At 39.0% G+C, this 27,092-nt stretch overlaps 1 protein-coding gene across 4 annotated transcripts in view; it reads left to right on the top strand.

Moving 5' to 3' along the window:
* The first annotated feature begins 10,507 nt into the window (after positions 1 to 10,507).
* The window catches only part of STRN (striatin), a 106,778-nt gene continuing 90,193 nt past the window's right edge, over positions 10,508 to 27,092 (top strand). For 2 of the 4 annotated variants that reach the window (XM_059943604.1, XM_059943603.1), the window contains exon 1: positions 10,509 to 10,896. In XM_059943604.1, the coding sequence (XP_059799587.1) occupies positions 10,663 to 10,896 (234 nt within the window). In that variant the 5' untranslated portion in view covers positions 10,509 to 10,662. Of the gene's footprint in view, positions 10,897 to 27,092 lie in introns of all 4 variants that reach the window. The other 2 variants (XM_059943605.1, XM_059943602.1) reach the window with 2 other exon arrangements.

Consider the following 27,092-nt stretch of genomic DNA (forward strand, 5'->3'; position numbering starts at 1 on the left):
GTAGGATGTTTTATCCACTTATTTTATAAGCATTTTCCCATAGAATTACTCTAATAATATGGGATAGATTTAGTAACCATCTTTTTGATAGCTACTTAATAACAAATGTACGATTATTGACTTAGCCATTATCCTATGCTATGGTACTTGGTTTCTAGTTTTTATATTAAAATAAGTAATGCTGCGTTTGACTTTTTAAAAATGAAACTTTGTAGATTATTTCCTTGGGATAGACTTCTTAAGGGGGTGATAAAAATATGACAGGTTTGAATTTTGATACACATTGCTGAATCTTAGAAAGCGACCCTTTTTGAAATAGCAGACATGAAAATGAAACTGGGTCATTGTTTACCAAATTCCTTGGGGTGCCCTTAAATATTTTGATATACCTAAATGTTTTTTAAAATGGCATTTTAGTTGGCTGTAAGTCATTATTAAGTGAATAAGAAGGACTTAATGAAGTTGGGCTGCTTTTAGTAAAACTATACTTGTTAAACAAGGAAGTTGACAGTCCTGCTCTACACACTGTGGGCCCTCAGTGTGTGTGAAGGGGGAGGCCGACTGAGGGAGTTGGAAGATCACCTTCAGATGCCACATGTCAAGGGCAATGACAAACTGGTGTGTATCCAAGCCAAGTGATATAGAGGAACTAAGGGTCAGAAAGAGCAGGCAACATGATCATTAGCCACCAGATAGGAGGGTCACATAGTGGGCCACACCAATAAGTCAATGTTTCAAGTAAGTGTTTTGAAATAGAACTTAAAAGAATTTTCTAAGAGACCTGTTGAAAAATGATTGCTTTGTGATAGTGCATTCCTTGACATTGGACATGTACAAGGAGAACTTGAATCCCTGTCTGTCAAAAGATTTTGTGATAAGATTCTGCAATGCTGTCTCTTATTCATTCATTGGACAGTTATTAATGGGACGCTACGATGTGCCAGGCATTGGGAATACAATAGTGAACAGTCAAGCAAAGAATCTACAATGATATGTTTACATTCTGCGTGGGGACAGAGAGAAAATAATCACAGGTTGTGATAACTAGGAAAGAATGGTATGAAGCAAGGTGTGATAGAGGATAATAGGCAAGGATTCCTTCGTGGGGTTGTCCGGAGCCCTAGCCTCCCTTCTGCTCTTCAGATTGCATAAGTGACTACCTACCATTGGTTGTCTCAGAAACTCCTCAAACTCAACTAACTTAAAATTGATTTTAAATTGAACTCTTCACCTCCTTATCTAAAACCTGCTTCTCAACTCATGGTCTCCCAGTAAACCACACAGCTATTTTATCCTGATGAGTAAGCTGTTCATAAATATTGGTATCATCCCTGACACTTCCCACTTTCTCCCTCACTATGCTTAGTTCATCACCAAGTTTCCTAAATATCTCCATGTGTCTTTATTGCCTTTATTACCATTCCTAATCCAGCACCACATTTGACTGCAGAATAGCAAAGTGGTTGTTGAGGATGGTAGGGTCAGTCTGCCTGGGTTGGAACCTGGCTCTGTCACCTACAAGATGTGTAAACTTGGGCAAGTCACTTGTCCTCACTGTGCCTCAGTTTCTACGTTTGTAAAAAGAGAAGAAGAAGAATTCCTATTTTATAGAGTAGCTGTGGGTTAAATGAGTTAATACTTGCAAAGGGCCTTAAAATAGTGCCTGACCCTTAAAAAACAATTTAGAAATGTCAGCTAATATTATATTGCTCAGGCAGGAACTAAAATGATCTTTATATATTCAAATCTGATACCTTGCTGAAAACTCTTTCAGTTGGTTGCCTTACCATAAAGACCAATTCCGTAAAGTACCCTCAAGGCCCTGCATAATCTGGCCCCTGCCTACTTCATCTCCTTATTTTATTTCATCTGACCCTATAACCATATGCAGTATACCTACATGTCAAATGAAGATGATCTTGGTACTTCCCCATAGGGACATTGTAGGGTTCAAGTTAATGCATATAAAATGCATTATTTTTATTGAGTAAATGCTTAATAAGTACCAGCTGTAAAAAATAGCAATTATTACTTCCTTTTGTTCTTTATGTGTCAGCTATACTGGACTTCTTTCAACATGTCAAACGCACTACAGTATTTTTTCATCAGGTGTTTGAATTTTGCTAAAAAGCTCCATTTCACCTTCTTCTAGCTAGTTTATACTCATCCTTCATGTTTTAATCTGGTTACATCCTCATAAAACTGTTGCAGCATTAATTTGATTATTGCCATATACTAAACACTGTATTATTTAAATTATCTTTTCTCCTGTAATGAAAATGTATGTATTGGCTCTTTAAGCTTGAATACAATCAGCTCATGGGTTGTAATGTTATACATTTTGAGTTTGTGTGAAAGTGTATAGGAGCTGGTTCAAACCACTCCTCTTGTTACTTCATGTCATGCACCTGGGGGGAAATCTGGGCCAGGAGATAACATAGATAATGGTAGGATTTTCCATCACAGAGGACAACTGCAAGTGCTAAAATTAACACATATTCAACAACAGTAGCATATTGAGGGCCTGCAGTGTAGAGGGAGAGATGCATCACATGCAAAATAAGTTAAATCTTTTTTTGAAAAAACTTAAGGACACATGGTCTTCAAAACTCAAAACACGAATGTACTGAACCTCTTTAACCTCATTCATTTTTCTTATTTTTCTAGCACAATGCCCAGATTTGTCCCCCACATCATGTTTATAAGAAAATAACATATCACATTTAAATTCTTTTGAGAACTGACTTAATTTATGTTAAAGGACTATCAGATGGGAGTTTGGGGTGGGAGGTGCTGTCCTGAGCAATTCAAGCCTAAATGAAGATTGGGTGTTTCTGCTGAGAAAAGTCTCCACCTGGGAAACGACTGGTCCCTGTTGCATAGTTGGCAGGAATAGCCAGCTTATAAAAATGTCCTTCTCTCCCCACCCCCCCACGGTTATTTTTATGTAATGAAGATTACATTAATTGTTTGAAATTCAATTCCTGCCTTAGAAATCGGGGCACCATAGTTATTTTTAAAAAAAGGAAAAAAAATCTGTTGAGTAGAACTTTCATTGGCTGGAATATTTAAAAAGAGAAAAGGGTAGAGAAGCAAGGGATGGAGTTGATGGGGAGAAAGGATAGGAATGTGTTTTTAAGAATAGTTTATCTTTGCTTGTAGAATCTTCAGTTGATCACCATCATCAATGTTCCAAGAGAAGTCTTACTACAGCTTCAGAGCTATATTATCATTTTATTGCCTCCCTGTGTTAGATGTTTGGATTTCTTAAAGCAATCCTGAGTTTAGATTTTAAGTATTTATTTCTCTAAATATCAGCCACTACAAATTTAAAACCAATGTTAATTTTAAAATTAAATTTTGTTTAGTTAATTTACTAAAATAAATAAAATGAAATTTAATTTTGAAATTGAAATTAGGTAACTACTTTCAACCAAAAAAATAATAATAATTATAGTAAACAATAGAAGCTATTTCCCCACCCTATCAGAAGACTGGGATGTAGATTTAACTTCTGGACTCCAAGAAAAATTTCAGATAATAGAATTCCTTGTTTCCCAACTTGTGATTGGCTGTTTCCCCAGCCCTGTCTTTACCAGACTTCAAATCTAGGGAGTAAAGTTTGGAGACTCAGAATTCCTTGTTTCCCAACTTGTGATTGGCTGTTTCCCCAGCCCTGTCTTTACCAGACTTCAAATCTAGGGAGTAAAGTTTGGAGACTCAGGAAATGTGCAAGCAGGGACTGGCCCCATGAATCAGGCAGAAAGAAGAGGTGAGAGAAATTAGGGAGCAGGCAGATGGTAGAAGAGACGTATACGGTGGGCTATTGCATGCTCCTCTTCCCCAAAGTTCTCTTCATCCTAGCAGAGCCCTCTCTACAGTCAAGTGGTCTACTCTTCTTTTTTTCTCGCCAGAATTTGCAAAGAGCTATCAAGTTCAGTTTGAAGGCTTTTCTTTGAGCTGTTAAATAGAGATCCAAATAACTGGTCATTTTGGATAGTTTTTTTTTTTTTAATAGCCACTCATTTCAATAAAATTTTTTTAAGCAGATGAATTATTTGTCATTTTGGGGAACCATAATCCCCACCCCATAAAGCACACACATATAAACCAAAAAATAGCAAACACTCCAATTACCTAAATAACCTTTTAGCATTTCACAATTTCTCTCTTTAAACTGGTTATACTAATACATAAATCAACATTTCAGCAGCTGCTCTCAGTACTTGGAAAGGAAATCCTACTTTTTGTGTCACAGGCTTTATTAATCACAAAATGAAGTGATCAGAAAACCAGCAGCAACACCCTGAGGTCCGAAGACTTCATGGTTGAACACAGATGTTACTTTTTTTTTTAAGATTATTTTAACTCTGCTGAATTAAAGTTCTGAATACGGGATGAGAAAAGAAAAAGAATAATTATTGAGCCCCCAGTAGTCATGATTTTCAGTTAGTCTGTGAACTCTAATACAGTAAAAAACTATCATATTCAGTATATATTATATTGTCAGGCACTATGCTAAGGGATTTACATTTCTTCTCTCATTTAATCTTCACAATAACTTTGTGAGGTAAATACTATCCTCATATTAAAAATGAGAGAACTACCGCTAAAAAAAGTTAAACCATTTGTCCAAGATTTCCAGGTTTTGAAAATTGTAAAGTGAGGGGAAAAATTTAGATTTAACTCATTACAAATACCATGTCCTTTCTAGTTATTAATGTTTTCAGGATATTTTTTTGAAATTCAAAAGCATTTGTGCTGTTGTATCTGAAAATGCATATCCAGAGAGGACCCCAAGAGGTTTGCCATATTCAGTTTCATGGTCTGGGTGGTAGTTGCATGCAATTGTTCAGTTTGTGAAAGTTCCCTGAGATGTTCACTTAGCACTTTTGAGGTTTTCTGTACCTGTGTTATATGTGATAAAACATTTACTTAAAAAAAGTAATTCATGCTGAACACAGAAAATGTGACAGACAGGCACAGGGAAAACAAATCACTGGTAAGCTCACTACTCAAAAGTTAACATTTTCAGGAGCTGATTCAGTATAGGAAGAAGTGATGAGATTCATGGTCCTTATTTTCTTAAAGCAATTTAGAGCAAAAGAACTCTAAGGGAAGTTCTTTTAAAAGTAATGTTTTTCGTTAAATTACAAAAGAAATATTACCAGATGTGGAAATTTTGGGGGAAAAAAAAGTAAATTTCTTAGAATTCCACCTTAATGTAACCACTCTTAATATTTTGTTGTACTGAGTGAGGGTTTTGCAACATGATAGATCATAAATACTATTTTATGTGTAAATAAGTCCTTGAAAGGCAAAAAGGTATTATAATAAGGTCAAACTATGAATTAAAGCAGTGCTGTTGTATATATGTGATAGTCCAAGTTATCTCTATATTTATTTATTTATTACCTTTTGACCCCACTCATCCATTTCTCCTACCCCCCACCACTGACAACCACGAATCTGTTCTTTTTATCTATGAGATTGGTTTTTTAGGGTTTTTTGGTGTGTGTGTGTGTGTGTGTGTGTGTGTTTTTAAATATATATATAAGAGAGACCACATGGTATTTGTCTTTCTCTGATTTATTTCACTTAGCATTGTGCCCTTGAGGTCTATCCATGTTGTTGCAAATGGCAAGATTTCATTCTTTTTTATGGCTGAATAACACTCCATTGTATATATATACACTGCATATTCTTTATCCATTCATCCTTTGATGGACACTTAGGTTGTTTCCATGTCTTGGCTATTATAGATAATGCTGCAGTGAACATGGGAATGCAGATATATCTTTGAGATAGTGATTTCATTTCTTTCAGATATATATCCAGAAGTGGAATTGCTGGATCATATAGTAGTTTTATTTTTAATGTTTTGAGGAAACTCCATATTGTTTTCCATAGTGGCTGCAACAATTCATATTCCCACCAATAGTTCCCTTTTCTTCACATCCTTCCCAACACTTGTTATTTCTTGTCTTTTTGATTATAGCCATTCTAACAGGTGTGAGGTGATATCTCATCTTGGTTTTTATTTTCATTTCCCTGATGAGTAATGATGTTGAACATCTTTTCCTGTGTCTGTTTTGGCCATCTGCGTGTCTTCTTTGGAAAAATGTCTATTCACATCTTCTGCCCATTTAAAAATCTGATTGTTTTTTACTGTTGTGTAAGTTCTTTATATATTTTGGATATTAAACCCTTATCAGATATATGATTTGCAAATATTTCTCCCATTTAGTAGGTTGCCTTTTTATTTTGTTGATGGTTTCCTTTGCTGTGCAGAAGCTTTTTAGTTTGATATAGTCCCACTTGTTGATTTTGCTTTACTTGCTTTTACTTTTGGCGTCAGATTAAAAAATCATCACCAAGACCTATGTTAAGGAGCTTACCAGTCAGACAGAGAAAAGTAAATATCATATGATATCGCTTATATGTGGAATCTAAAAAAAAAATGTTACAAATGAACCTATTTACAAAACAGAAATAGAGTCACAGATGTAGAAAACAAACTTACGGTTACTAGGGGGCAAAAGTGGGGGGGGGATAAATTGGGAGATTGGGATTGACATATACACACTACCATATATAAAATAGATAACTAATAAGGACCTGCTATATAGCACAGGGAACTCTTGTCGATAGTATATGTATAGTATATATATATATATATATATATGACATAGTATAGTATATGTCGATAGTCGGTAGTATATGCATATGTATATGTATAACTGATTCACTTTGCTGTACAGCAGAAACTAACACAACATTGTAAATCAACTATAGTCCAATAAAAATTAATTTAAAAAAAGGAGCTTACCACTTATGTTTCTTCTAGTTTTATGGTTTCATTTCTCCCGTTCAAGTCTAACCCTTCTTGAGTTAATTTTTGTGTATAGTATAAGTTAGTGGTCCAGTTTCATTCTTTTGCATGTGGCTGTCCAGTTTTCCCACCACTATTTATCAAAGAGACAATCTTTCCCCATTATATATTCTTGGCTCCTTTGTTATAGTTAATTGACCATGTATGTGTGGGTTTATTTCTGGGCTCTCTACTTTGTTTTATTGATCTATGTCTGTATTTATGCCAATACCATACTATTTTAATTACTATAGTTTTGTAATAGAGTTTGAAATCAGGGAGCATAATGCTTCCAGCTTTGTTCTTCTTAGGATTGCTTTGACTATTCAGGGTCCTTTGTGGTGTCATACAAATTTTAGGAATACTTGTTCTATTTCTGTGAAAAATGCCATTGGAATTTTGATAGAGATTGCACTGAATCTGTAGATTGCTTTGGGTAGTATTTAACAATATTAGTTCTTCCAATCCATGGGCATGAAATATCTTTCCATTTATTTGTGTGATCTTCAATTTCTTTCTTTAATATCTTACAGTTTTCAGTGTACAGGTCTTTCACCTCCTTGGTTAAATTTATTCCTAGGTATTGTATGCTTTTTGATGCAAATGTAAATGGGCTTCTTTTCTTAATTTCTCTTTTGGATAGTTTGTTGTTGGCATAGAGAGATACAACTGATTTTTGTATATTGATTTTTTTTTATCCTTCAACACTACTGAATTTGTTTATTGGTACTAACTTTTTTGATGGCATCTAGATATAGTATTATGTCATCTGCAAAGAGTGACAGTTTTACTTCTTCCCTTCCAATTTGGATGCATTTTATTTCCTTTTCTTACTTAATTGCTCTGGCTAGCACTTCCAATACTATGTTAAATAACAGTAGCAAGAGTAAACATCCTGTCTTGTTGCTGATCTTAGAGGAAAAGCTTTCAGCTTTTCACCATTAGTATGATGTTAGCTGTGGGTATGCCATAAATGTCCTTTATTATGTTGAGGTACATTCCCTCTATACCTGCTTTGTTGAGAGTTTTTATCATAAATGGATGTTGTACTTTGTCAAATGCTTTTTCTGCATCTATTGAGATGATCATATAATTTTTATTTTTCATTTTGTTAATGTGATGTATCACATTGACTGATTTGCAGATTTTCAATCAGCCTTGCATTTCTGGAATAAATCCCACTTGATCATTGTGAAGGATCCTTTTAATGTATTACTGAATTTTGCTAATATTTTGTTGAGGATTTTTGCACTTATGTTCATCAGGGATATTGGCCTGTAATTTTCTTTTCTTGTGGCATCCTTGTCTGGTTTTGGCATGAGAGTAATGCTGGACTCATAAAATGAATTTGGACGAGTTCCCTCCTCTTCAATATTTTGGAAGGGTTTGAGAAGGATTGGTATTAATTCTTCTTTGAATGTTATGTAGAATTCACCAGTGAAGCTCTCTGGTCCTGGACTTTTGTTTATTAGGAGGTTTTTGATTACTGATTCACTCTCCTTACTAATAATTGCTTGGTTCAGATTTTCTATTTCTTCCTGATTCAGTCTTAATAGGTTGTATGTTTCTAGGAATTTGTCCATTTCTTCTAGGTTGTCCAATTTGTTGACATATAATTTTTTGTAGTTGTCTTTTATGATTCTTTGTATTTCTGTGGTATCAGTTGTAACATCTCTTTCATTTCTGATTTTATTTGAGTCCTCTTTCTTTTTTTCTTGGTGAATCTAGCTAAAGGTGTTATGGGTTCTTAAACAGTTACCATTAAATTTAATCATGTTTTATAGTATGTTATAAATGTATTTAAAGGAACTGTCAGACATGTCTTCTATTAGAGGGGAAAAAAACTTTTAACATTCAAACTTGTAAGATTACTTAAATCCTTCAGATTAAAAAAGATGCCATTGTTGCATTATTGTCCCCTTGATACTCTGATATATCTGACAAGTAAGAGAGGAGGCAACCTGTTAACAGAACTAGCAATCAGGAATTCTGGTTTCTAGTTTTGACCGTGCCACTCACTCAAAGCCTCATTGTGAACAAGTTCAACTTCTTTGGACTTCAGTTTCCTAAACTGTAAAATGAGAGGATTGGGTAGTATCTCAGAGGACGCTTACAGCCAAAATAATTTAGGACACAGGGAATCTGGTCAGGCCTGGATTAAACTTTTATTACAATAAAGAATGAATTCATAAAGCTGAAACATTCAATAACTGGGAGAGAGAGCTAGCCATCTTTGCAACCAGATTAGATACAATGTGTTTCCTGTCCTTTCCACAAGCAGCAATGGGAAGAGGGGGAGGGGGGAGCACAGGGACAGGATGTCCTTCCCTGACATGTCACTCACCAGCCTATATCTTTACATTTTTTCCTGGCCATAAGGTCTGATATCCCAGAATTCCATCCCACAAAAGAATTACAAAATGACTTGCTTTGGGGACAAAATAAGTGCTTAATTTCAAGTTCATTTGTTAAATTTTTTTCAGGTGCCTTCCTTTCATTATCGTTGTAGTGTGAATTTATAGTGACATAACTTCAAAGACTTGGGAGAAGGATAACATTTAGAGAGAAACACTTGAAAGGACTTCGGTGTGCTTTCGGTAGGCTAATACTATCGCCAGTTTGCAAATAACTGGGAACCCGACAAGTGAAAGGGAGAAGTGCCTGGATACCTAAGATAGCTCTAGGGAGCAGAAAGTGACTTTTGTTTTTTCAGGTAGTTTAACTTTAAGGCACTGTGAGAATTGACTGTATATTTGCCAGTCTCCCTTTGATGACAGGAATTGTGTCATTTATCTTTATATCCCCAGTGACAGATAGCACTTAGAGTCAAATATTTGCTGAAATGACTATAAATTGCTCGGGAATAAGAAAAAATGAGACTGAAATAACAGAGCCTTGGCTATCCGAAACTTTTACAGGATTTACTGCAAGATTAACTACAAAGGGAAAAGGACTTCAGCGGAGTAGTGTTTCGGATGAAGTGTCAACACACTAGAATTTGGAATAAGCAGAAAGCTGATGTGCTGATTCCAGGAGAGAGATGATCAGAGTTCCTTCTAAGTGAAAACCGATCAGGCAACAGGTTTGATTGAACTCTAAGTGTAAAAGAAAGGCAGGAGCGACAGCGATACAGAAATGTACAGAACTCAGGAGTGTCTAGGGTGAGAGAATCACCCAAGTCGGAGCAGAAGGGAGAGGTCTGAATGTGCTGGCTGGAGAACCCCGGTCCAGGCTCCGGACTGGCGAAGCTCGCTTTGAGCTTGTTTCTTAGCAGAACTACCAGGAAGCCCTAAAAGATGTGCAGCTCGGGCTGGCATTGCAGCGCGATAACTTCCGTGTGTGTGTGTGTGCAACAGCGAGCGCCGCCCGAGAACTTCCGCGTGCGAGGGAGACTGCAGCACCACCCGCCAGCGCCCTGCCGCTAGAGTGAGGAAACCCGCGCTCCCCGCCGTGGGGCGGCCCCCTCCGCCGCGGGCATGGGCGGGACTGGGGCTGGGGCTGGGCCGCGGCCCCGCCCCAGCCGATCGCAACCCCACAGGCCGCGCGGGCCGCGCTCGCCCGCGCCACGCCCCGCGACTACATTTCCCAGCAAGCCCCGGGAAGCCCGCGCGCCGCAGTTGACCCATTTCCCGGCCCGTCCCGGGCTCGGTCGGCCCCCGCGCCCAGGCGGCTGCTCCCTGCTGACTGGGGTGTGGGCGGGGAGCGGCGGAGGGAGGAGGAGGTGCTGCTGGCCGCTGCAGTTGCCTCCGCTGCTGGGCGCCTGGGCAGCTCCCCCGGTTCCCGCGGCCGCCATGGACGAGCAAGCGGGTCCCGGCGTCTTCTTCAGCAACAACCACCCGGGCGCCGGCGGTGCCAAGGGTCTCGGGCCTCTGGCGGAGGCTGCCGCGGCCGGCGACGGGGCGGCTGCGGCGGGGGCGGCCCGAGCCCAGTACAGTCTCCCGGGCATCCTCCACTTCCTGCAGCACGAGTGGGCCCGCTTCGAGGTCGAGAGAGCCCAGTGGGAAGTGGAGCGGGCGGAGCTGCAGGTAAAGACCCTCCCGGCCTGGCCCTCTTCATCCCGCCTCTTCGCTCCCTTCCGCCCCGCCCCGGACCCTTCCCCCTCCCCCGCTCAGCCCTCGCTCGTCCCCTCCCCCTTTGCTCCCGCCCATCCCACCCAGAACCTCGTCCCCTTCCTCCCTTCACCTTTGCCTTTCGCCGACCCCACTTCCTCGACCCAGGTTCCCACTCCCGCCCGTGAGGCGTTGTTTACCCTCCCCGCACCTTTTCATCTGCTCCTTACCACTCTTAACTCTCAGGCTTATTTCAGCTCTCTTGCCATTCCACATCTTAGGTCTTCCCTTTCAGTTTACTAATTGGGCTGACAGTAGTTTTACGAGATGAGCAAATCATCTCCTGTCCTAGTGAGTCCCATCCTAGGTCTAGAGACGGTCCCCGTAAAAGGTATTGACAGTTGGAGCCTGTCTGTAAGGAAGGTGGTCAAAGAAGACCAGAAGTTGTGTCCGTGAGGCCTTGACTTTAGGCAAGAAGCTGCTCTTGGGCCAAAGTGTTACTAGGAATGTCAGCTCCCTTTTTATATATGTAAATGTTTCTTCTCTTCCTTTTCCCTCACCCCCTCCCGCGTTTCTTTTAGCTGTTTCAGATTCGTGGATTTTGAATGAAGGACCTAGATGATCACAGTCAGATGATGGTTCAGGGATGGTTTTCAGTTCTCAGAATCTGAAACTTCCTAAGGGTTAATTTTCTGTTCAAGGTTTTGTGAGATTGACTTGTAATTTAAAAGGAACTAAAAGGGGCTTTAAAGTTGATTACATTTCCTTTCATAATCTGCAAGGTAAAGTATTGGGTTGGCCGGAAGGTTCGTTCGGTTAATGAATACGTTGTTCAATAAAGTTCTTAGTGAAAATGAAAAATGCGTGTCTTAGTTTTACTGAAAACCGAACAAACTTTTTGGCCAGCTCAGTATATCCAGGGAGGAAGCTATTGTGGGCTCTTAGAAGAATGAAAGTGAGGCTGATATTTTGCAGGCCATATCTGAATTGGTAAGTAGGTTTCAGTGGTTGTTCTTAAAACTTCCAAGGCACTTCCAAGGCATACACCAATTTCACAAAGAACTTAAAGAACTCTGAGTGGCTGTGCCTTTCTGTTTTACTGGCTAATCCTGTATGCTTATGAAATCTGAGTGTAGTTTTGGTTGGTGAAACACTTGAAGTTAAAATGCTACCCACGGTGTCACCGTTTTGGGTAGCATGTATTTTCTTTGGCACTTAAAAAAATGAAAAGGAGAAATAGGATCATGTGCTGGAACGGGCTGCTTTGGTGGAGTGGAAGTGGTCGTGGAAGGAGCAAGCATAAAGGGTCATAATACAAGCTGTGGTTGCTGCCAGCTCTGTGACCTTGAGGAAATCCTTTAACCTCTTTGAACTTCACTTCCATCATTTATTCAACATATTTATTGAGTGCTTATACTGTGCCTCTAGGCCCTGGGATTAACAAAACTGGCAAAGCTTCTGCCCTCATAGACCTTATGTTTTAGTCGGGAGGCAGTCAGCAAATGCAACTATATAGTATACTGATCCACAGTGCAGCTGCTATGGGAAAAATAAATCAAGGTACAAGTGTAGAGTGTGATAGGGGCAACTGTTTTAGATGGAGTGGTCAGGGAAAAATATGTAATTTTTCTCATAATGAACTAGCAATGCATTCCATAAGTGAGCTTGTGGATTTCAGACTTAATGGAAGTATTAAAGGCAGGCTTTAACTTTAATGTTGTACAGTTGTGGATAATGATTTTTGTATGTAGCTGTTTAAATTTTAATTTCTTATCCAGTTTAGGGAATGTAAGATAAATCACAGTACTTTGTTCAAAAACAAACAACAATTCTTACCTCCTTACCTGGGAAATTTGAGAATTTCCAACCTATCTCAACTCGTCTCCCCCCACCCCCATATTTAACTTTTCAATTTACCTGTAACTATAGTTACTCTTTAGTTATGCCCCCTCTACCCCTTCCCCCAATGTATACACACATACACATACTACTTACCGGGTTATTTATCGCAAATCTTAAACTTCTGGTAGGTTTCCCATTGGTGCTCATCATATTAAGGGCACTACATTTTTACAGTATCTTTTGGTTTGTGCTCCAGTTAAATTAAGCATCCATGGAGAAACTTAGAAAATGTGCCATAGTTTTTAAACAGAACAGTATGTATTTTGGAAGGAGAGAGTTCACAGGAATCTGTGGTCTTTGACCCTCTTATTAGCATAATTGAAAAAATATTTTAAAAATCATTTCTTTACATCAACATCATTAAATTTGACCATATCCTTTATTTTTCTTTTCCCATTGGAATTTTTCTAGAAAAACAATAGGAAATAAGAATTGAATGAATGATGATGAAATTTGGATCAGTTGGTATTCTCCTTTTATTTTTAAATCTCTGCTTAAGTCATTAACACCAGAGTCAACAAAAATACCTTTAAGATTAGGTCTAATTTGTCCCTTCAGGAACCTGTCAGTCCTGCTCTTTCAAGTTGCCAGGGCAGAGTTGTGAAAGGCAGTCCAAGCTCTCATCTCCCTGGCCTGCCGGCACCACTTCCTCCTTCCTTCAGATCTTGGGAGTAAGGAACTGGCCACATTGTGCCAAAAACGTATTGGTCATTTTTTGCCCCCTTGCCCATCTAGGTTAATATAAAATTCTCTTTTTACTTTTGGCAATCCCCCTCCTGCCTCACCACCACCATTCATATGAGAATAGGTAATTCATGGGAAAAGAATGGTTAAGGTTATTATTGAGCTTTATATTTGTGAAAGGAATTGGAGATAGAATACAAATCATAACATTTGAGAGAATTTTCTGTGTATGAGATATTGTGCTAGATGATTTCAAAGAAACAGTCTAATTGGAGTGATAGAACAAACAAAATGCAGTAGAATCAGAGTTTATCATTTGGGGGTTTAAATTTTCTTAGGCTAGCATAAGAGAGGAGGGCTAGTAGTGAATGGGGAGATTAGCAGGAAGAAAGAATTTATGAAGTAATGAGAACCTAAGGCTCAGTATTTGAAAATTACTGACTTCTGGGAAAGAAGCATGTAAGTAAAAAATAGAAGGTATTGTCCCTAGATTTAGAAGTTTGTGTGTGGTAGGGGAGGCTCTGCTGTCTACCTGGAAATGGTGAATTGCATGAAAAAAGGTGATATGATTGAGTATTAGGGCATATGGTCTGGAGGCTCTGTACTGGAATGTTTATGAGTCTAGGTTTTGGCATTATTGGTTCATATTTTCATTCAACAAATGTTTTCAAGTACCTACTTCATACCAAGTCCTGTTCTAAGGCACTGGAGAAACGATAACGATTAAAACAGATCCTACCTGCATGAAGCTTAAATCGTGGGGGAAGACGGGCAGCAATAAATGAATACATTCATCAAACGTTAGGTGGTAATAAGTGCCATGATAAGGTAGGGTAAGGAGGATATGGAGCGCTTGAGAGGGTGGAGTGGGGAAGAAAGGCTTTACTATTGATAAGGTGCTATTTAAACAAAGACCTGAAAAGGTGACATCTGCGGAAAGAGTGTTCTAGGCAGAGGGAACAGTAGGGGGAAGGGGAAACATGCTCGGAATGTTTGCAGAGTAATTAGGCAAGTGTGGCTGGAGTAGAGGAGGAGAATGGAAGAAATGATGTCAGAGATACTGGGTCTTGCTCATTGTAAGGACTTTATTTTTACCTCAGCAAGATGGGCAACTGTTGAAATGTTTTGAGCAAAAGAGTGACACCATCTTTAAATGGAACCCTTTGCGAGGATCCAGAATAGGCTTGGAGGGGAGAAAGGGGAGATAAATCAAAGTCTAGTTAGGAGGCTATTTTAATAATCCAAGCCAGAGATGAACTAGGGTAATAGTGATGCGTTAAGTGAATAATATTCACATGTGATACATACTCAAAATATAATGGATCCTGAATACATTTTTGGAGGTAGAACTAGCAAGATATGCCGAAGGATAGGTTGTGAGATTTGAGAAAAAGGGGAGTCAATTATGACTCAATTATTTTGACTGAGCAGCTTCATAGGACTATTGTGAAGGTTTACTGAGCATTTAAATGGACAAAATAAGCACTTAAAATGACAGTTTATTTTTTGTTATTATTATAACTATTATTTACAATTACCGTGAAAGGCAACATGGCATAGACCTGGATTTAAATCTTTGCTTTAAAACTTACTGTTTTATTTCATGCTAAAAATATATGTTTACCATAATTCTGACCTCTCAGGACCTTAGTGTCCTCATTTGTAAGGTGAGGCTGATAAACTACCTTGTGAGAATTAAATGAGATATTTTAAAATATCTAGCAGAGGTCTGGTACATAACACAAAGTAAGTGCCGAATAAATAAATGGTAACAAGTGCATGATGTTAAATTTGTACTCCAATTTGTCTCCTTATCCCCAGAGAAAAGCAGAATCTTCAGTCATAAATCTTCTAAGGCTAGAGCATGTAAGTGTCATCCTGGGACCATGCAGTCTAATACTCTGGGTCTGATCGTGGCGCTCAGGGACATTTATGGAGGAGTGAATTATTGCCATTCCATAGCAATCAGTCTCTCTGCCCGCTGCCCTCGGAGCACCCAGACAGGTAGCGTCAGGGCCACTGTGAGGGGGGACACGGTGAGGGAAGGCGGGAGGTAGTGGGGGCCACCCTGCGGTATCCTGTCCCCTCCTGAGGCACCGTCAGGTGGGATCCAGGTGGGACTCAGTGTCCAGGAGCCCAGGAGAGGCCACGGGGACCCTCAGGCCAGGAAAGGCAGGCCCGAGGCGGGCCGCCCCGGGGCCCAGGGGAGCAGAGGCAGGGTTCCTGGGAGGAGCGCACTCCCCCGGGCAGCCGGCCACCACGCTCCTGGCCTGGTGGGTGGTCACAGCCCATCTTTCTGTTCCCCAAGGGGACTTGCCGAGAGAGAGGGGGTGGCCAGCAGTGTGACCCGTCTGTCACGTGAGCTGGGCGCCCAGGCTGGATGTGAGCTCCCTCCAGAGCACATAACAGGCGGGGTTCACTCACAGGGCTGGGCTGGGACGGACGCCCCGACCCGGCCCTTCGGCCCCCTCTCGCCTCATCTGTCAGTCGGTCAGCCTCAAAACATTGACTGTATACTTGAAATGTTCTTGCTTTTCTTTATAATCCACTATGTGTCTGTTGTTTGGAACATATAAATTTCTCTGAATATGTTTGTCTTAACCTTGCATGACCTTTTGGATAACAAAATTATATACATTTGCCAACCACTCTATAAAACTAATCTTTGGTCTTATTTGGCCTTTTTAAACCACTTCCTTTTAACTTGGAACAGGTGAACCCCATTGTGGTATGGTATAATTTTGTAAACAGGTTCGTTTTTCATTCTATTCATATTCTTGACAATTTATAATCTTTAAATATATTTTGGAAAGATTATAGAGGTTTTACTCTTTTAAAACATATCCTACTATTTGTCACTTTAGTTCAGTGTTTTTCAACTTCAGCTGCAATCTTAGAATAATCTGGGAAACTTTAAAAAATATTCATTTCCTGGCCTGTACCCCAGATCATTTAAATCAGATAAGAATTAGCGTCCATGGCATTAGTATTCTTTTGAGTTTCCTGGTGGGTCTAATATACAGCAAGGATTGAGAACCATTGCTTTAGTTGTCCTTTTCTGTTATTATGTATGTTGGTGATTTCAACACTTGTGTTTGTATTCCAGATATGGATGACTTTTTATATAATTTGGGATATAATTTCTGTTATTTTTCTATTATTCTTTCTGATGGTACCTAGCAGTTTTAGGCAGTAGAATATTATAGTTTGAATCACTTCCTGCTGAATGAGAGATATAATGATGTAGTAATCTTTGAGCTGGAATAAACTTTGGAAGTAATCACCTACAACTTTCTTTTAGGGGTAAAATCTTTGAGCTGGAATAAACTTTGGAAGTAATTACCTACAACTTTCTTTCTTTTAGGGGTAACACCCAGAGAGGGGTTAAATGACCAAGAATGAAACAGGTTTCATACAAGCCCTGTCACTTAAATCTCCAGATACCTTTATGGTTTTTAAAAAACTTCTCAAATACATTATCTTCCTTGATCCTTACAACCTTCTCAGTTAATCAGAGTCACACTAATGTGACTTATCATTTCCCTTTTTATTTTAAAACAACAAACATGGAGATTTTACTGTGTTCTATATACCATTCTCTAGCTTATTTTATTAGCTACATTTAAGATTTCCTCTTGACTTTGGTGCTCTGTAGTGTCATTATGATGTGTCAAGGTATAGATTTCCTTTTATTTTATTTGGGACTTTGTTAGGCTTGAATCTCTAGATTGACATCTCATTAGTTCTGCAGAATTCTTGGTCATTATCTCTTTAGATTTCTCCTATATCTTATTCTCATTTCTTTTCCTTTTGGGTCTCTGATTACACGTATCTTAGGCCTTCTTTATCTGCTCTATATTTCCCATTTTTTTATCACTACATGCTTTATTCCAGATAATTTATTCTGATTTATCATCCAGTCCATTAATTTTCTCTACAGTTGAATCTAGTCTTTTAAGGTCATCCAGTGAGTTTGTGATTTTGGTTATTGTTGAACTTCAGTTTGGGTTCCATTTATTTTTATTAATTAATTAATTAATTAATTTATTTATTTATTTTTGGCTGTGTTGGGTCTTCGTTGCTGCGCGCGGGCCTTCTCTAGTTGCGGCGAGTGGGGGTTACTCTTCGTTGCGGTGCGCGGGCTTCTCATTGCGGTGGCCTCTCTCGTTGCGGAGCACGGGCTCCAGGCACGTGGGCTTCAGTAGTTGTGGCTCGTGGGCTTCAGCAGTTGTGGCTCGCGGGCTCCAGAGCACAGGCTCAGTAGTTGTGGCACACGGGCTTAGTTGCTCCATGGCATGTGGCATCTTCCCGGACCAGGGCTCGAACCCGTGTCCCCTGTGTTGGCAGGTGGATTCTTAACCACTGCGCCACCAGGGAAGCCCTGGGTTCCATTTATAAATCTGCTGCATCTTTTCTTAGCAGCTTCCTATTCCCTGAAGATATTTTCAGGGTCATCTTTTATTCTTTAAACCTAGTAAGTATAGTTATTTCTTTTTCTTTGTTTTTAATTAATTAATTTATTTATTTATCTTCGGCTGCATTGGGTCTTCGTTGCTGCATGCGGGCTTTCTCTAGTTGCAGCGAGCGGGGGCTACTCTTTGTTGTGGTGCATGGGCTTCTCATTGCGGTGGCTTCTCTTGTTGCGGAGCACAGGCTCTAGGTGCACGGGCTTCAGTAGTTGTGGCTCGTGGGCTCTAGAGCTCAGGCTCAGTAGCTGTGGCGCACGGGCTTAGTTGCTCCACGGCATGTGGGATCTTCCGGGACCAGGGCTGGAACCCGTGTCCCCTGCATTGGCAGGCAGATTCTTAACCACTGTGCCACCAGGGAAGTCCCCAGTTATTTCAAAGTTGGTGTCTCTCTTCTTCCTATATGTGAGGTCTTGGAGGTCCCTTTCTGTGGTCTGTTGTCTTTGCTGGCTCCTGCTCGTGATGACTTGTTTCTTTGTATGCATAGATATCTGTGTGCTGCTCACTGTCCTTGAAAAACTGTAGGACTAAATCAGGTCTCAAATAAAGGTATTCTTCAGAAAGTTTTTGCCTTTGTTTCTGGTGGGTTTCTAGAGGCATTACCTAGACTGAACCACTTTAAAGCAAATTCGTTGCTTGAAGTTTTGGACCACCCAAATAGTTGACGCGTATTTTGGTTGTAAATACTTTTGTGGGCCAATATACTTCTGCTTCACCTTTGCCTTGAGGGTATAGGCCCTTTAGGGCCTTAGCTAAATGTATATTTCCTATTAGACTCTATACTCTGGATGGTTCTGGTCTTTGCATTTTGCCTTTTGGGTCATGTAAAGCTGTCAAAACTGAAGCTCGGATTTGTTCTGATTGGTCATCACCAAAGGGCAAAAGTGGCTTTTGTTCCCTTACCTCATGGGTTCCCATTTTCCCTTCAATTTTGGTCAAATAATTCCTTACTTTCTTACCAGCTTTGCTTTTTAAGATGATTGTGGAAATATTTTATCTAGAATTTTTAGCTGTTTTCAGTAGGAGAGTTGTTTCACGGCATCGTTACTAGAAACTAAATTATCTTATATTACTTTCAAAAACTGACAAATAAAAATGGCCCCAATAATTATTTGGGGAGAAATAGCGTTGATAGCATTTCTTTATCAAGAGATGTGCCTATTTAGCCCTAAATATTTACTATCTAAATTACTTTTCTTTGTATTGGTAGGAGGATACTTACAACTTTTCTCCAAAATCTTGGTAATTTAGGCAGAATTTAAAACAAACCCCTTTACTAATCAGCCTTTGAAAGATGTTTGAAAGTCCAAGTAATTGGGACTGGTTTCCCTTTGTCAGCCTACTATGTACTTGATGTAAGCTACACTTTTTTTTTTTTTTTATACTTTTTGATTTATGGAAGTTTTAATTCTGGGCCATTAGAAATAAAATTGCCCTTGGGATCTTTGGAGTTTCTTGCTTTGGTCACCATTTTGATAAAACAATTTATTGACCATCATAATTTGACAGTGGAAAGTGTGGGCCTTCTAGTCAGACAGCTCCATAACTTCTGATTTATAATTTTTCTGGACCTCATTTTTATTTATTTTATTTTACTTTTAAAATTTTTATTTATTTATTTTTTGGCCACGCTGCTTGTGGGATCTTAGTTCCTGACCAGGGATTGAACCTGGGCCCTCGGCAGTGAAAGCGCGGAGTCCTAACCACTGGACCACTAGGGAATTCCCTGGACCTCACTTTTATTTGTAAATCGTAGATAACATACCCATCAAGCAGAGTAGTTGTAAGGTTTTTAAAAGATAAAATATGCACAGTACATAACCCATAATAGGTGTCCAATTAATGGTTTGCTCTTCTTGGTTGAAATTTCTAGGGACAGAATGCATTTGATTGTATTATTTATTTAAATCATGTTTTAGAAGCCATGAACTAGTTTCAGCAATCCATTTGGCGTAGTAGCTGCTTACATTCTCTTTGCCCTATTAGTAGTGATTTAAGGACAATAAATTGACAGTAGTGCAAGCAGGGAGCAGCCCAGAGATGGCAGTAGTAGGTGGTAATAACTTGTAGGCATTGCAGACTGGAGATATAATAGAGGAAAATTGTAGTTTGGGAGAGAAACCTGAGGCAAGAAAGAGAAGTTGAAAAGGGGGTAGAAGAAAAGAACAGACAGGGAAAGGAGCAGAGGGGTTGAGGGGAACATAGGCAGACAGGAGGCAGAAACTGCACTGCACACATTCACCTGTTCTTAATTCCTAATGGATGTATTTTCTATAGTCTTCATTTTAGCACTTACTATTGTAGAATTTTAAGGCTGACAGGGATAGACACTAATCATATTTTTACCTCCTGAGGGACCTTAGAACTTAAGCAGTCTCATCCCTTGTTTTATCATTTAGAGCCAGAGAGAGGAAGTGAATTGTCTTAGATCACTCTGTGAGTTGGTGTAGATTTAGGTTAGAACTCAGGAGTCCCAGTACTCAGGCCAGGCCATTGTTCTCCATACCACATTGTCTCCTTTTATGGATCCCTCACCCTGAATGACTGCTTCTGATCTGAAGTAGACAAGAGAATTATAATATTTACCTGAAATCACTACTAATAGGGTGAAGAGAATGTAAGCAGCTACTATGCCGAATGGATCACTTAAACTAGTTCATGGCTTAAGTGTTTAGGTATGCTTTGAATAGCTGTCATAATTTAAAGAAAATTCCTATTTATTTCAAGCTTTTCTTCAGGTAAAATAATTTAATGAAACAATTATATTGTAAGGGGCTTAGGAAGAGTCTTCAACAATTTATGTTCCTCAAATGTGTTTAATAATGTATCACTCTAGTTTCTTTTAATACTTTTATTTATTTTTGTGTAGTGAATATTGAAATAAGATGTTTATTTCTTTTTAAAAAATGTCTGCAAATTTGGGACTTTTGCAGCTTGCTCTGAGAATAGCCTAATTAAGTTCTGTATATATTTATTAATATAATTTGTGTTTATTGATCAGATATCAAATTTTGTGTAGTGCTTTAGTTATTAGGTTATTCTTAGCTCACCTACTTTACATATGCTATATTTGAAAAGAGTAATATGTCAATCATGTATTTGCTCTTATGCAGTAAGGTATTTGAGGAAATAAAAATCACCTTCTTTGGCAGACTTTAATGCTGTTTAACCTTTATTATAAAAATACCCTATCTGAACAAGATGATGGGATATTAGAAAATACTGTTACGTAAGAAGGAAAATTTGTCATAGAGTTAGTTAGAAGCAGTACGGCCAAAGGAAAATGAGTAGGTATTTTGTTCTGGAGATAACATAGGGAGAAAAATAAGGGAGCAGAAGCTCTGGAATTCAGGTGAGCTCTGGGAAATATTGAGTAAGGTTGGGTGGAATAGGTATTTTGGGTGTGGTGAATAGGTTCTCGGCATAACTGCACTACAGGGATCCAAGGAAAGGGCGGGGCGGGTGGGGGGTGGGGAGTGTTTCATCACCGTACACACAGGTTTTATTAGCACTCATTTACATGTGACAGAAATTGGATCCAGTACCAGCATATCTAGTTAGGAGAAATAAACTCGATGTCAAATTCCACAAGGGTGATACCAGTTTCACCTGACGGAAAATTACAGCCCAGTCTGGGACTTGTTCTCAATTTTTTTGTTTATACCTCCTAAATGAGAAAGTTAAGCAGTGAGCTAAGGAGCCTAAATGATAGGCACAACTGAAACCTGCTTCTGAGGAATGTGGATTCCTATCAAGCTAAAAGGAGGGAATAGGAGGAGCCTGGGGATCTGGGTCAGTATACTTACTGAACTTGAAAAAGCAGTCAGTCAGGGAAGATGGTGCCCTGGTCCCAGTAATAGAACCCATACTTTATCTGTTGTTTTCTCTCTTTCGTTTCTTCTTTACCCTCCAAAAATAATAATAGTTTTATTTACTCAGCACTTGCCATGTGCCAGGTACGGTGCTAAACACTTTACATGTATAATCTTTGTTTTTTTTTTTTTAATTAATTAATTAATTAATTTATGACTGCATTGGGTCTTTGTTGCTGTGCACGGGCTTTCTCTAGTTGAGGTGAGCGGGGGCTACTCTTCTTTGTGGTGCGCGGGCTTCTCATTGCGGTGGCTTCTCTTGTGGAGCACGGGCTCTAGGCACGCGGGCTTCAGTAGTTGTGGCACGTGGGCTCAGCAGTTGTGGCTTGCCGGCTCTAGGGCGCAGGCTCAGTAGTTGTGGCGCACAGGCTTAGTTGCTCCACAGCATGTGGGATCTTTCCGGATCAGGGCTCGAACCCGTGTTCCCTGCATTGGCAGGCAGATTCTCAACCACTGCGCCACCAGGGAAGTCCCTATCATCTTTTTTAATCCTTGCAAAACTATATGTGGTAGGTATTCATAATTATTCCCTAATTCATAGGTGAGAAGAGAGGTTAAATAATCTGCCATGAGAAAAGTTTGAGTGATGGGCCTGGGCATAGTAAGTAGAAGGAAATATTTTGACATTTTTCTTGTTCTCTCATGCTTCTGAGTCAGCGTTCAGGCCTGGATATTTTCCTCTCCCTTGTCTGGTAAATTTCTAATCATCTTCCAACATTCATTTTACTTTGGGAAACCTCTCTGATCTCCAGACACAGTGAAGCTTCATGCTCCCCTAACAGTTTGTATATATAAGAAAGAAGCTTTGTTATCCAATACCATCCAGACTGGTTGGTCAGTAAATCCGAAAAGATGGTTAAAATGACACTTGAAATAATTTAAGTTAAAAATATTTAAACATACGGTCATTCGCCAGCATAAGACCAGGCCCACTGACCCTTCACTGTTGTTTGCTAGAATGCCTATCGGAGTTCTGTGTTGTCATTCTTGAATAAGCTACAATTATAATGTATTGTTAATGATTTCTGGTTTTGGTTTTCCTTGAGCAAAGCACAGTGAGTGTAAAACCGTAGATTTTTAATGACCTTTCTCCAGTCTTTTACAGTTGTTTCCCCCACATCTAATTTGACAGCAATATTTTTTAGGGTGTCTCCTTTACTGTCTTGTGTTTCTGAAGCATTCAACGTAGTCTTTGTCTTCATACCCATATTTTGTTGGTTTATTTAATATTTAATTGAATTATCTAATCAAAGTAACAAGTGCAGCTGACGTAAACAGGTTTGGGAGGAAATCTAGTTGACTCTTGGTCAACCAACATGTATGAGTAAACTACACAGAATACCATACTCTAGCTTTGAATGTTTAATATACCTTGGGCTTTGGGCAGTGTTTTACAAAGGGGCTAGAGAATACTGGTTAATCCATAGGGTTGGTTAAGAGAGGATTAGTGGTGAGAACTTCTACTGTATCTTGATTATACCACCTATCATACTTTGCATATTTGTTTCCTCACTAGATTGTGAGTCACCTTAAGGGTGTTCTTATTTCCCTAAGGTTCAGCTGAATGACTTGCATATAGCAGTTGCTTAATATATGGTTCTTGAATGAATCATGTATTAGGTTACATTGTTACATGAATATGTATTAAATATGTGTCTCTATATGTATACCTTGTCTCCCAGCTAAATTGTATCCTTAAGGGCAAGTCTTGTGTCCTACACTTCTTTGATATTTACAGTGTTTGTCATTGTAGTGTACAATGATTGTCCCTTGGTGTCTGCAAAGCGTTGGTTCCAGGACCCCACCCCCATGGATACCAAAATCCACACGTGCTCAAGTCCTTCATATAAAATGGTATAGTACGGTAAGCCCTCCATATCCACTGGTTCTGCATCTTTATGTTGGTATATAGAGGAACAGTGTATCTGTCTCTTGCTGCTAGCTATGACTTCCACTGGAAGGAGCCTTTTAGAGCAAGTTGTGTCTGAATTCTGCTGTTTAGAGCATTGCCTGAGCCCTGCCACGTAATTCTGACAGAGCTCATTTTCAGGGATGCCACTGGCTTCATAATTGCAGCCTGATGTTAGCTGCAGCAAATGGTGCTTGGGTTTTGGTAGTTTTGCCTGTAGGTTTGTTTTCTTCTCCCTTTGTGTGTTAAACACTGACTGCCAGGAAGTGTCTTTGGCATCATGTCCTAAGAAGTCTTTACAATCATCAGGATAATGTGACAATTTTTTCTTCTTTTCTACAGCCCATACCTTAAAATTTTATGCACAGTTCTTATTCCTTCTAAGTAGATAACAAATGGAATAGTTCTTCTGTGAAGATAAATCTAATTTTAAATAAAATATCTAGTCATCATTACTTTGCATTCTCCTTTTCTTTTTGGTTGTAGTTGCATTACCAATATGTTGTGATTTCAAACGTTTTTGAACTCTGCTTCTTTAAATAATAAAATAGAAATGCTTCCGTTATCCAGAATTCAGAATGAAAAGTTCTGATTTCCTTATCACTAAGCCTGCATCTTTTCATCAGAAATTAAAGTTTAGCCTTTCGGATCCATGTAGCTAGCCAACTAAGTGAGAACGAGCACAAAAAGACTAAAATATGAAAATACCAAAGTTACCAAAAGCTCATGGACAATTTGTTGTGGATTAAAAAAAAAAATTATGCTTTTGCTTGCAAGGTTTTTGGTTGGAACCCTAGGCACTTATTGAATACCTGGCATTCCTCCTATGCTTTGGAGACACCATGGAGAACAGACAGATATGGTTCCAGCTCACACAGAGCTTATGATCAAGCAGTGATACTTAACTTCAGGTAGACCTGAGTCCATCATACCTATGGTAATATCCACTTTGCCAATGCCATTTTAGTTTTTCCTATTTAAAAACCAACCAACCAGTAGTAACAACAAAAGGAACCCCCTTCTTAGTTCTTATCCATTAGTACGGTCACCCTATCCCTTATTCTCTTTCATTTCTCTGTACAGGCCACATTTACTCCCTTCAGTTTTATACTAATCTCATCTTTCTCTCTCTCAGCTTCTTTGTTCTCTTTCTCTTTTTTGGGTTATTCATTTCTCAGTCTCTTATGATCTTGCTTCCCGTTCTCCAGTCAGATAATTGTTCACCAGATTATACTCTTTTTTTCCAGTAGTTACACTTTAAAAAAAAATTTCTTTTAAATTTTATTATTATTATTATTTTTCATGCCACGTGGCTTGTGGGATCTTAGTTCCCCGACCAGGGATTGAACTTACACCCTCGGCAGTAAAAGTGTGGTGTCCTAACCACTGGGCCGCCAGGGAATTCCCGTCAGTAGTTACACTTTAAGTCCTCTCACTCCAGTTGATTGCTTTTATTTAGATGCCTCATAAAATTATATCTTTAGTTAGTCCTGGTACTTTACACAGTTACAATTCCACATGTCTGATTTCTTGCTAAAATCTTCACCTGAGTGACTTACCACTTGAAACTCAATCGTACTTTCTAAAATCCTTCTCCCAAACCAACTTGACCTTCCTCCCCATACCCAACCTCTCGTTTACCTTGTCTAATAACCTAGATTCAGCTTTCACTGAACATTGTACTCTCTTGTCCTCACTCTCCCAGCCGCACATCTGATTTTATAAACTCTGTGTAGTTTTAAGTCCATTTAATTAATTAATTAATTAATTTAAATATTTATTTATTTATTTTGTGTTTGTGCTGCGCAGCACGCAGGATCTTAGTTCCCTGACCAGTGATCGAACCCGTGCCCCTTGCAGTGGAAGCCTGGAATCTAAACCACTGGACTGCCAGGGAAGTCCCTAAATCCATTTTCAATTATTTAATTCCTAATACTGTTGTTACCCTGGTTCAGACCCTCATCACCTCATATCTGGGTGACTGCAGTAAGGGACCTTCCTGATTTTTTACCTCTGGTCTCTCCCTTGGCCAAGGCATTCTGCACAATATTGCCTCTCAAGCTTCTAAAAAGATTGATTTGTTCAAGACATTCTTTTTTTATTTTTCATGTTTTCCTGTAGAAGATTTCAAATCTCTCTATAATTAGGCTGTTTATATTTCCTAACTATTTGGTCTTTCCAAACCAAAATAGTGTAATCTTGCTTTGCGCATAAGCCATGTCTACTTTTTCTTTTTTCTTTTTTTTTTCTTTAAACCATTGCTCAAAAGGGTTTGCATTCTGGAATGTCCTTCTACCACCTCATAGTTTGTATTACTCTTTCAGATTTATGGGTTCTTTATTCAGATTTAGCTTAAGTCCCATTTCCAACATGAAGAGTTTTTAGATACCCTTAGTTTTTAGTGGTTGTTCCTTTTTTAGTACAGTTGATCCTTGAACAACACGACTTTGAACTGTGCAGGTCCACTTATACGCAGATTTTTTTCAATAGTAAATACTACAGTACTATACCATCCGAGGTTGGCTGAATCCGCTGCTGAGGAACCACGGATATACAGGAACTGCCAGTATGGAGGGCCAACTATAAGCTATACAAGGATTTTCGACTATATGGAGGGGAGATGCCCCTAACCCCCTGTTGTTCAAGAGTCAACTGTACTTGCTATGTCATTTGGCACTTAGGCTGTTACCTTATACTGTTTCCTTTTTAAGACTGTGTTACCTTATACTGTTTCCTTTTTAAGAATCTGTTCACTTAATTTAACAGATACTTATTGGGTATCTGCAACATGCAAGTGACTTCTGGGGCTTGGGGATATAGCAGTCAATAGCAGAGACAGTACCTTTCCTCTTGGAGCTTTAGCAACTTCCTCTGTACCCAATTAAAAAAAAAGTTTTTTTTCTAGCACCTATCACAGTACCTGTTAATAATGACGATGTTAGAATTGAGTTCAAATTTGCAGGAAGGAGCTCCTGGACTAATAATGCAGAGCCCCCTTTCCTGCCCCTGCTGCCTTACTGCTGACCAAAATACAGATAACTTTAGAGAAGAGGATGATTATTCTGTAGGATGAGGATATCTTTTGGAAGGTGGCTGTTGTCTTGGATTCAATAATAAATTTTTAAAAAATTAGCCAAAGTAATACTGCCTTGGAAAACATTAACTCAATTGTATACCATTAGTCTCCCATGAAAAGGATGCAAATAAGTAGAATGCAAGCAAATAGAAATCTTTTTTAAAAAGAATATTCATCATCTTGGGATCAGTACTTATTCAGTTCTCTTTTTCACACATGTCATCTTTGGTTTTATAGAAGTAAAGAATGTTAAACTCTTTCAT

The sequence above is a fragment of the Balaenoptera ricei genome, chromosome 13 (genome assembly GCF_028023285.1).
Source record: "Balaenoptera ricei isolate mBalRic1 chromosome 13, mBalRic1.hap2, whole genome shotgun sequence".
Lineage (NCBI taxonomy): Eukaryota > Metazoa > Chordata > Mammalia > Artiodactyla > Balaenopteridae > Balaenoptera > Balaenoptera ricei.